This window comes from Sinocyclocheilus grahami, unplaced genomic scaffold (genome assembly GCF_001515645.1).
Source record: "Sinocyclocheilus grahami isolate Dianchi unplaced genomic scaffold, SAMN03320097.WGS_v1.1 scaffold154.1, whole genome shotgun sequence".
Classification (NCBI taxonomy): domain Eukaryota; kingdom Metazoa; phylum Chordata; class Actinopteri; order Cypriniformes; family Cyprinidae; genus Sinocyclocheilus; species Sinocyclocheilus grahami.
The window spans coordinates 1,171,276-1,183,965 of NW_015505333.1; the positions used below are offsets into that span (position 1 = coordinate 1,171,276).

The following is a 12,690-nucleotide window of genomic DNA, read 5'->3' on the forward strand; positions in this document are numbered from 1 at the left end:
GTTTCTCTATTAACAGTAAAGCTGTGGCTTTAATTCCTTTAGAAACAATGATGCTACCAGCTCCTTGTTGAGAAAGATAATGTAGCTCTTGAGCGATTAGCTATTTAGTTGATAAAACTGCGGAGCAGCGCTAAAAAGTTTGTTCCTGAATGTCTGAATTCGGCCGCAGCGTGATCTGTGTGTGTGACTGAACTTAACATCAAACTGTTTCTGTTTCACACAAATGCTGGCACAAACGTGCATGTTCGGCTAGAGTCGCTTTGAACTCGTGCATCTTCGGAAGCTGCGCAGAAAGTTACAAAAAATGTTGTGCACACCGCCACGCGAAACGACGTCACGCGCACTCAAAGAGAACTTGCAGACGCTCGATTATAAATCAGCCTTAAATCAGCCTTGAGAGTGTGTACGTTAGATGCAGTGAAGACAGCGCGTTAGTTTAGAACTCTTCTCTTTTTTTTTTTTATTGTAGAGGGTGTGTTAATTTGTGCAATGATAACCTACCAGCGATGTAAATTATTTTTTAAATATATTATAATGAGTACATTACAATATACATTTATTAGAACAAGTACATTATTATGTATGGGCTTAAAAACAAGATGCAAACAATCAGAATATTGTACCTGGTGGGGAGTGCACAATGTAAACATGAAACATATGCCATTACCTATATTGTACTGTGGTACAGTTATGGAGGCCCTTCATAATGCAGAGCTCAACTGCCTGCTCTGCCAATAGTTAGAAATGGCACTATAGTAAGCAGTGTTTAAAAAACAGCTGTTTTTCTAAATTCTGCTGAGGTGAAATTCAGTGCAGTCACGTATCGTGATATGTATCGTATCGTGGCCTCTGTATCGTGATACGTATCGTATCGTGACTTTTCTGGTGATACACAGCCCTAGTATAAATCACATTTTATTATTTAATTCAGAAATGGGCCTAATGCCGAATGCGAAACGTTTACAAACATTATAATAAACACTGTAGACATAGCTAGGCTATTTTAGTTCCCCTCACTCCACAACAAATCCTTTCAATTAACAGTATTTAGAAAAGAACAAGAATTAAAAATATAAGAAGCTATAGCAATATAAACGACAAGCCAAAACAAATTAATTTAGGCTAAAACGAAACTGAAACCAAAGTTGGGTCTCTCATTCCACACAAAATCAAATGTTTCCGTATTCGCAAATTATTATTTATTATCTAGCCTACTTCACTCGCGCTCCAATTTCCACGTAAAACAAAATGTTTTGCATAACATCACGGCGGTGCGGTCCAATAGTTAGAAATGGCACTATAGTAAGCAGTGTTTAATAAACAGCTGTTTTTCTAAATTCTGCTGAGGTGAAATTCAGTGCAGTCACGTATCGTGATACGTATCGTATCGTGGCCTCTGTATCGTGATACGTATCGTATCGTGGCCTCTGTATCGTGATACGTATCGTATCGTGGCCTCTGTATCGTGATACGTATCGTATCGTGACTTTGCTGGTGATACACAGCCCTAGTATAAATCACATTTTATTATTTAATTCAGAAATGGGCCTAATGCCGAATGCGAAACGTTTACAAACATTATAATAAACACTGTAGACATAGCTAGGCTATTTTAGTTCCCCTCACTCCACAACAAATCCTTTCAATTAACAGTATTTAGAAAAGAACAAGAATTAAAAATATAAGAAGCTATAGCAATATAAACGACAAGCCAAAACAAATTAATTTAGGCTAAAACGAAACTGAAACCAAAGTTGGGTCTCTCATTCCACACAAAATCAAATGTTTCAGTATTCGCAAATTATTATTTATTATCTAGCCTACTTCACTCGCGCTCCAATTTCCACGTAAAACAAAATGTTTTGCATAACATCACGGCCGTGCGGTGATAACACCTAACGGCAGAGATTTTACTACATATTTAAACTGAGCAGTGTGTTTTTTTTCTCCATAAGTTTGACTGACTGTATTTTATTATGATAATGAACAGGCTGCATTGTCAAGGTAGCAATGCTTAACTGTGTCTTAACATGCGGTGCCGACGCAATCAATCACTTGAATTTTTTCCTTCTAACAGTGGAAGCAACTACTCCTTTTAGTCAATGAGAATTGTAAAAGGTGTGCCTTTATTTGTGTACATTCACAATAAAAACAAATCTTTGTGCTTTTGTAAAATAAGCCTAAAGAAAATTAGGATGCCGCTTTCTGCCGTCTGGTTTCCTTTCACGCAACACAAAAATGAACCAAAACTCTGCATACTAGGCTACTTGTTGCACAGTTCTCTTTCATATTCTTAATTTATTAAGTAAAAATATATTTCTCGAATAGGCCTATTTATTCGTTATATATATATATATATATATAGCCAAGCTTTATGATGTTTTTCTCGGCTCGCAGAAGCGCTGCAGGTGCGTGATGTGATATGAAGACCATGTGAATCCTCATGTTCTGTTGTTTGCTGCTTTTTGCGCATGTAAAACAAATGTTAGTATTTTTAATGGGTCACAGACACTTATCCTTTCTAATTTAAAAATAATCTTGTCGGTTAACGGTTAATAATCGGTTAACGAGCGTCGGTTGTCGGTTAGGAAAAATAACCGAAATGAACATCCCTAACAGCGCATTATCACTATATTATCCTGCTGTATAAACAGTAGATTAAGCGATTGTCTTTTTTATAAGCGCTTGCACCTCACATGAGAGTTGCCTATAAGCAGAACTATTCCTCTCAGGTGTTCATGTGTCCATTCCGGTTTCAGCTGGCTTTCATACATCATCTAACACAGAGATACAGTTCGAGCGATTAACCCTGACCGGTACACAATAAGCACTCTAAACGTGAAGAGGGTGTGTGACAAGTGGAACCGTGAGGGAAAGGGAAAGGTCACAGGGTCACGGCCGACTGACAGTGAAGTGTTAATACTGATTCATTGAAATGAATGAGCTGACCATATGGATGTGCAAGCGAAAAAAAGTGTTTTTGACATCACAAACAACTCATCTGACATTTCTGGATCACAATCTGGGTAAACATCATTTTATCAGTGTCCAAGTGTGATCGATCTTACTTGTCCATAAGCGAAGACAGTTGCGTTGTATCCCTCGAAGCAGCCTTCAACTAGCTGGTCACGGCCGACTGACAGTGAAGTGTTAATACTGATTCATTGAAATGAATGAGCTGACCATATGGATGTGCAAGCGAAAAAAAAGTGTTTTTGATGTAAGGTCAAAAATGATCAAAGACTTCTGCTTTCCTGTCCCAAACCTATCTTCAGTAACAAAAGGGCCATTTGGAATTCCTGAAGGCACAGAGGTGCTGATAGTGATCAATGCCTGTAGGCCAACATGTGTATACACCGGGGGTCTGCTAATTGTCACACCTTTTGCCCAGTGGGTGAAGTTATAATCTGCTGATTGGTCAGTTTGAATGTCTCACATTTGGTTTTTAGTCACATGGTCAAGGAAGGGATAAAAGAGGACTGTAACTGTTGCTCTGTCTCTTTTCTTGGCTGTCTCTCTTCTTGGGTCTCTGCCCTCTCTCCCTCTTTTTCTTCCTCTCTCTATCTCTTTCTCTCAGGTAATATTTTACATGTTGGGTACAATTAACTATGCTTTACCATCCTTCATCTATTTTGTAACCAATTCAAGTGTAACCATAACAAAATATTGTTATTAAACCATTTCAATTATTAATTATGTGCTAACTAGTCTTGATTCAAGGTTCATCTTAAAGTGTTACCTATTGCAATACAATAGTCACACAATAGCAACGCTCTCCCACATATGTAGCTATTCTAACTGCGCTTATTTCCGTCGTTGGTATAAGTGGCAGTGGGTGGTAATAGACTAGAAATGTACAGTTTTATACCATCGTGCTGATAACGTTTCTTTAGTCATTCGGCAATCCTACAGCCTGAACCACCGTAGGAAAACCATCCTTACATTGACATCACAAACAACTCATCTGACATTTCTGGATCACAATCTGGGTAAACATCATTTTATCAGTGTCCAAGTGTGATCGATCTTACTTGTCCATAAGCGAAGACAGTTGCGTTGTATCCCTCGAAGCAGCCTTCAACTAGCTTGTGAACACAGGCGCTGTAGATCTGATGTTGTTGAGCATCCAAGTCAAACACAAAGTCATACGTAAAGGCCTTGTCTTTACCCATGAGCACCTGGGTCTCTCCGGGGGTAACACAGGTGCAGATGTGACATCCCTCAATCTTTTCCTTTGCCATCTGCGGACGGATCCTGATGAAAAGAACAGAACACAATTCTAAACGAAACCAAAAAAATTATTGACAACACATATTAACAAAGGCAAAGGTTCAAGGACATGCTGCATTCAAGTCATGTGGGAATTACCAGATTTGACTATTTCGTGGTTCAATATTAATGGTTCAATCTTCAAAAAGTCAAAAGTTGACAGGATGGCTTATCTTTACGTCTCATTGACAATTCTCATTGACTCATAAAACTATTTCAGTGATTCTGAAATGACATGAATTCACCATGTAATGAGGAAATGAGGACATAGACCTGGTGTTCACCACATTATTATACAGTAAGAACATCTAACTTTCTAGCAGGGTGAAAGAACAGGTTAAAGCACTTACATTAACAGACAAGTGAACACTTGTCAAGTTAACATCAAGGTTAATTAAATCTCCAGGCTAAAAAACCCACTAATTCATTAAACAATTAATTGAATCAAGTTAATTAGCTTTTGCTTGGGGCATTTGTGTTGGGCTGATACACATTCATCTCTACTACAGACACTTCTAGCAACCACATAGCAACATGCTTAAAAACCAATAACAAGCACTGGTGAGTGGCGATGGACAGACGCCACTCAAATCATACAGGGTTCGTACACATTTTTACCAATAAATTTCCATGACTTTTCCATGGCTTTTGAGACAATATTCATGACCTAAATGTTCCATTATTTTTCAATAAGAATAAAAATCTGTTCAAATTATCATAGCATATGTTAACTAAAATGAATGACTATTAATGCTACTTGTTTGCGTTCTTGTTTTAGTAATAAGTACAAGCTGCAACTGCGCCAGACCTTACTCCACATTTCACATCACTGAATATTATCATTTATTTAACTGTGTGGCCAGGATGGCCATTTTGGTGTCATTTTGTGTGTATTTTTGCTGCTTAAATGCAACAAGCTGCGCTTTAGAGCCCTGCATTTCAGCCCGAGCCCAACGGCCCCAACTTATATATGGCTTCGGGACAATTTTCACGTCATAGCTCAGACACGGGTCAGGCATCAGGCTTGCTTCCTCCTTATGTTTATATTTTAGATATCCATCAATTATTATGGTGATATCGCAAGGTTTCGGTTCATTTTTGTGAAGCGCTCCCGCTCAAGACCGAGACAGCAGAAAGCGTATCCTGTTTGTTTTCTAAAAAAGCACAACGTATGCTGATATTGTGAGTGCACACAAATAAAAGTAGACCCTTAACAGTCCCGAATGATGTATTACTCTTAACTTTATGAGCAAAAATGACTGGTTGTTTCCACTGTTATAAGAAAAAAACGCAAGTGATCGTGCTGGCGACTCCAAAGTGCGCTTTAGCTTCTCTGCACAAACGATTGGATACGCTCCTAATAGCACACATTTATCTAGGTTAACCATTTAAACTAACATTGTTTTTTTAAGCATTTTATATAGGCCTATAGATTTTATTTTAGTCAAGTGGTGATGATTTGAGAAGGCTAAATTGATCAAACATAGGCTATGATTAACTCACTGTCTGCCACTGGCCGCTTAAAAAAAAAACAAAAAAAACTTGAATTTAACAAACAAAAACATTTTCCAAACATATGTCTAAATTAACGTAATAAAGAAACGGAAATATATATAACCACTTTTGCCATTAAAAACGAAACTGAACTATTTTAATGGCTACAACAGCAGCTGTGTAATTGGGGAAGAGAGAAAGAGAAAAAAGACATGGGCTCCAGTCGGACTCGGCCAGTAATTCTGATAATCTGTCGGATAAGGGACTAGGGCATATGTTTGAGGCCCGTGCAGGGTTCTGCTGAGCTTATTTGGTAGCAAACTCAATACTCATATGCACGAGCGCACTCTGGATGTGACTGCGCACCGCCTCTGGTGCGCGCGAGTACCGAATGGCTTAAAAAGATGTGCAAATAAATAATATGTTATATTTCAATATTCCAGAGAATATTATTCAGTGAATAAACATTATCCAGTGAATTATTGTTCACTCTTTAGCCTATTAAACAGCTTATAAACCTAAAAATGAAGTTGATATGACTCCTTAACTTTATATATTTTATTTTCTCCATTTGAAAACATTACACCTTCTACGTTTATTTTGCTCATTGTTAATATTATGTTGCTGCTGATGCTTTAAATAAAACGTTTTTTATTGTTGTAATATGAAGATTAAATTTAACATGAAAGACTGGTAATTTTCAACACTTTTTTTTTTTTTTAAGATGACTGAAAGGAGGAAAAACCAAAGTGAAGCATGGACTTACTTCACTCAGTCATTTATTTACTTTATAACAGTACATAACATGCAAATAATTGGTATCAGTATCGGTTATAAAATATCAATATCGGTCGATCACTAATTATAACCACAGTTATAACAGTTTTATTCATTGTTACACCTTTAGAAAGCATATTTCATAAAAAAAAACATATATACATACATACATATACATATATAAACACACCACACACTGCAAAGAAGGTCCTTGTGTTACGAGATCAGCAAAACATAAAACACCACAAACAGTGTCAGTAGCAGACACGACCCAGCACATGTTAGTCACATTTGAACCCTAATTCTGTGTTACATTGATCATTAGCATCTTCAGCTGTGAGGGATGCACAAACCAGCCGAATGTGGCAGGAAATGAGAGAGAACCATGAATAATCAATTAACCAGAGAGCACACATGCACAGAACGCAGGCTCGATCCCTTCTGTTCACACGCGCATCTATCCAAATCAACCCATCCTCCTCTCTCTCTCTCTGGCCTCAGCTGGGCTTTAGCCTCTTTCGTTTATCCCGTTCCACAGTCAGGGGAACCGTAATCTATAACGCATTGATCAGGAGGACAAACACAACACATGAGGCGCTCCCCCGAGAGGATCACACACTAAAAATAACCCCACGCTGGAGGATTACACATCCGATCGCCCCGCACCGCATCCTTACCTGCCACTGAACACTGATCCCAGACCAGCTTACGCCACTCAAATCCTCCAACAGAGTCCTCAAAACCGTTTTTTAGATCAGTGTGTCGAAGGCACGTCCTTATTGCCTTGATCTGTTTATCTTAAAGAGCCGTGCAATTTGTAATTTCCTGTGAGATAAAATGCTAAACATCTCATGGAAATGATTAACACTTTGCTAAATAATTATGTTGATGTTCCACAGAACAAAGACATTTCATTCCCACAGGGCCTGGAGTTTTAATAGGGTTGGTTGCTCTAAATAAGGACTGCTAGTGCTCTCAGTGTCACTATCAATTTTTAATTACGCAAAAGGATTAATGCAAAAAACAAAAACATCTTTAGATGAGTCAGAGACAAAATCCCACGAAAAAGAATATCCTCAAATACTTAAGCAACCTCTATCTCACATGCTGTTGTGTTTCCCAAAGGCACAATTCAGAAAGTGTCTGTGTGGCTCTGAATTAGATCCATAAACAAGAAATCAGATGTTGGGCTTCCCATTTTAATATGTGCAGTGATGCATCATTTGTGTCTGACAGTCATGACACCCACACATGACAGAAACGTTCCTCACACACATGACGCATCTGTCCGCCTGCTGCCTCTGTGTGTGTTTGTTTGTTTGCAAAAAAACAAAAGGAAGTGTGTCATCAGTCTGCTCTGACTGCACTTCCTGGTCTGCAGAGGGAAGTTCTCGCCACATCCTTCAGTTAGAGCCGTCAAAGATCAGTGTGAAGCCACCATACCCACAAAGAGTCATTTTCCCCCTTGAACATAACTTATGTTGAAATTATCTTTCTCACAGAATGTGGCATTTTAAAGCTAATATACTTTATTTTAGTTACTACTAGACAGCAGCATCAGAGGCATATACCGTCCATCTATAGCAGGTATATTAATGGATTTTAAAATGGGAAATTCCGATGGGGCAAGACACTGGAATTTTATTTTTATTTTTTTAACTCACAATTTCAAAAGTATAGCCATTAGCCATAAGACATGAAACTGTATTTGAATTAACATGAGTCTATTGTTGTAACATTGCCTTCAAGTCATGTCTATGCAAAGTTCAACTCCTGCCATAACTATGCAAAGCCAGAAAACCATTAACTTTCAAACAGTATAGTACATCAGGAAGGGATGTAAAATGTAACAAATTTAGGGTTACTTTAAGAAAACCTGCATATAAATTACATATTTACTTATGCGTTTACATATTACATACACTACTGCTCAAATGTTTGGGGTCGGTAAGATTTTTTAAAATGTTTTTGAAAGAAGCTTTCACCAAGGTGGCATTTATTTGATCAAAAATACAGAAAAAAAACTGTAATATTGTGAAATATTTCAAAGTGTCAAATATTGTGAAATATTTCAAAGTGTTTTGTTTTTATATATATATCTATATATATTTATTTATTCCTAAATTTTACAGTAGCCATTATTCCAGTCTTCAGTAACACATGACTATTCTAAGCTGATTAGGTGATTTTGGGTTTTATAACAATATTTTGTAACATTTTTGTGTCTTTACTGCCCATTTTTATGAATTAAACGTGTCCTTGCTAAAGAAAAGTATAAAGCATTAATTTACTGTTCTGTTTTCTGCTTATGTACCTAGCTTTGGCAATATTGTATTACTTAGAGTAACATTTTAAATTTGAATATATCTTACTGACTTCAAACTTTTGAATAGTAAAGAATTGGCATTGGTAAAAAATTATGAAATTAGGTAACGTTCAGAAATTATTTCACCTAGAGCAACAGTCCTACCATGAAAAGGATGATTTAGAAACTTTACAGCTAAAATAACACTTAAAATATAAATAAATAAATAATTATTAATGAGTGCAAAAATGAAAATTCTGTCATTAATTACTCACCCTTGTGTTGTTCGAAACCCGTAAGACCTTCGTTCGTCTTCGGAACACAATTTCCCTTTCATATTTCTGCATTAAAATGCTCTGAAAAAGGTCAGCCCATAGAATTCCATTGTTGTGTATTAAGGTAAAGACCATTTATTTGTTTATTTTTACAAACATGCTGTACAAAAGATGAGATTTTGAAGAATATATTGGTAACCAAACTGTTTTAGTGACCACTGACGTACACTGTAATGATAGAAAGTGTCAAGGCATTCTACAAAACATCTTTTGTGTACAGAAAAATAAAGTCGTACAGGTTTGGAATGATGACGGTGTTTTCATTTTTGGGTGAAAGCTTCCATATATCACTTTATGGTAGATGCACTTCAGTGCAAGGCCAAGATAAACATATATCTGTGCATATTTGGATGCCCACCCAACATTCCTGGGCTTTGTTTTCAGGAAATTGAAGAGGGCAAGGGTACGATCAACCAGCCACATGCGAGATGAAAACAGGGCCTGAAAGACAGAAAAATGCAAGGATGGCCGTCCAATCACATGACAATTCAGAGAGAGGACCGAGTGCCACATGAGCACATACAGACACAAGAACTTCTCTCGTCTTCTGCCAGCACTGTCCCGCTCCAGACAAAGATCACTCTGGCGAGGTCTCTTTGACAACAAACCGCACTTAATCTTGACTTGACTACTATCAATTTTATGGAAATATTCGTTCGATATCTCCTGCTGTAACTCGAAGTCACCCACACAAAAGGGCAGTTGTGTATCGCCAATTAAAGCCGGAGTTTATGGATGGAGAATGTCATCTGGGCCCCGGTCCAAAGGGCCCGCGCTACTCCAAGCCAACAGCCATTCGACTGGCAATAAACTCTGTTACAACCATGTCTTTCAAGTTTATGCGGCACTTAAAGGCCTTACGTTTATGAATTATGAAGTGAGTAAAACAGAAGTGAAGCACAATTGTTTTGACATCATCACCTTCCTCCCATCTTTCACTCTCTCCAACCAGCGCCTGGAAAAACAGATCAGTGGGTCATAAGGGAGGGGCGGCAGTGCAGGAAACAGACCTCCATTTCCTCTCATGACAGACCCTTTGACAGCCAGATCACACAGAGTACATGATTGCCCGCACCCGTTTATGAAACTGATGCAAGGTTCTTCCCCAAACAAACCATAATCTAAAGGAGTTGAGTGATCGCATGGCTTTGTGTCTGTCTCCAACAGAGACGTTTTGTATTCGTCTCACTCACCGGTTGAACACACACAGGAGACCTTCTTTAAAAGCAGTCTCTCAAGACCACAAAAAGGCATGGATGTGTGTGCCAAGGCTAGTACTCCATGGACATCAGCAGCACAGCTCAGAGAGATGAACACACGCTAACAAAAGGTGATGACATGAGTACAAACCCTGTATTTTGGCCGCCTTTTACTCCGTCAAATTCATCACTCAGCAGTTCCAAGTCTCCTAAAAACAAATGCTTTAGTCTTTTGATTGTGGCATTGACTGAACTCCAGTGGCGCACAGAAGCGGTCTGGCTGATAAGATTAACTGCGTCCACTCCACTGAGGAGTCTAGTGGAAAAAAACATCAGTGGACCAATCAAACCAATAATAGGCTTTCAGCGCCTGTGTGAGGGGAATGGGGTAGAGAGATCATTACACACACGATCTTCAGCTTGTAGGTGTGAAAAGCTAAGCGACACATCCAGGATTTCCTTCTAGTTACTACTGAAATCTTCCCTCTCTTGATTAAAGCTCCAAGTGAAGGGTTGCCAGTTATCACAAAAAGAGCAAAACAAACCCCTTAAAAACGCAGTATAATAAATATACATGGCAAAACTGTACCTGGGCACAAATTTAAACAATATAATGTATTAATAATATCCTACAAAATGAAAAGGAAGTAAATGTAATTTATTATGAATAGAATATTTCAATATAAAATAAAACTGATTGAAGTAAAACAATTACATGAGATTTAAAAATGATTTAGAAACACCTTATTTAAAGTTTAATTGCACCTACAAGTTGCATTTAATATCAGTCAGTTGGGGGCAGTTAAATCTAAAAGTTCAGTGTTTTTACTAAATAAAGAATTTACCAAATAAAAGGGGGGGGGGGGGGGAAATCAAACAAGGTGAAGCACTTCTCATTTCTAAAGTATTTTATTTATTATTTTTTGATTTATTATTTATATCAATGTTATTTATTTTAAATATTATTTATTTATTTATTTAATTAACAAACTCTTAAATAAAACAAAATAAAAATAATAAATAAAATATAATTTTATTTAAGAGTTTATTTATTAAATAAAGCCCTATTGTCGATTTTCAGAATAACTACATATATAAATAACTATATCGTGAAATATACCATTACCGTGAAATAAAAGTAGTCATACCGTGAAACTGTATTTTGGTCATACCGCCCACCCCTATCAGCGAGTATCTCTCTAAACCATCTGTCCATTTGCCTGGAGATGGGAATGATTTGCATGTAACCCTCAGAAGCATAGACATATATAGAAAGTTCATTTCCCCTGCAGTTTTCTTTCCACTTACTAATTTAAATAATTATTTTATTCAAATAACATCCACCATGGGCAAAACACTAACAACTACCACCATTAAAAAGCCATACACATTATATTTATATAGTGTGTATAACTCTTTGCAATTCTGTCCAATACCAATAATCATATTAATTAGCGAATATTTACACATTATGGCTGGACACTGATAAATGACCAATATTAAAATTCTATTCCACATTTAGACAAACTACCAAAATAAATCAATCAATAACTACAAACTAAAGATCAATTGTTTTATATGCTACAAGCAAATGTATGCATTATATATAGAGCAGGACTTTGACATTTATATTTATTAATTTTGACATTTGCTAAATATTACATTTAACCCGTGTTATTAAATTATTCGTGTTTTTATATTAACTTTAAGGTAGTGTTAGATGACTTTCGCTACATTTTACTCTTATCAGTTCCTTAGGAAAATTGGTATCCATCCACCCATATATATATACACAGTATATATACATACACCAGTTCTTTCTGGTCCTCGAATCTGATTGGCTGAGAGGAGTGCAATATTCTAGTGATATCGATGAATATGAGGTTGAGCTGAATGCTGTATCAGTCACACTCGCTCAGTCCATCTCGCTCTCGTAATACAGTGAGCTTTTAATACAGTAATACCATAAGCTTTCAATGAAGCAAATCAACGTTCCTTCGTTACTATTTCTAAAGTGACGTTTTCAAATTAGTAATGGAGGCTTGAGCTCAGCTGTTAAACTGTCAAACTGAGATTTGAATCCAGGGGAATCTTTGAAACCTTCTGCACAAAAGAGGGTTTTTAAAGACACTCCATTGTTGTTTCTTATGTATTTACACACTTGTGCCGTCGAACTGTTGTATAAACACAATATGACAAGTAGCCGTGAGCTATGGCTGTATATCGGCATGCTGTGATTACCTACGGGCCGAATCACAGCCGTGCGGATAAACAGCCATATCACACTGCTACTTGTCATATTGCTCATATA

General features: G+C 37.2%; 1 protein-coding gene across 1 annotated transcript in view; it reads right to left on the reverse strand.

The window, feature by feature from the left end:
* Positions 1-12,690, reverse strand: part of LOC107592560 (kinesin-like protein KIF21B) — a 107,838-nt gene that overhangs the window by 67,195 nt on the left and 27,953 nt on the right. Inside the window, exon 2 of the mRNA XM_016282090.1 lies at positions 4,032-4,254. Coding sequence (XP_016137576.1) covers positions 4,032-4,254 — 223 coding nt within the window. The remainder of the gene's footprint in view (positions 1-4,031; positions 4,255-12,690) is intronic.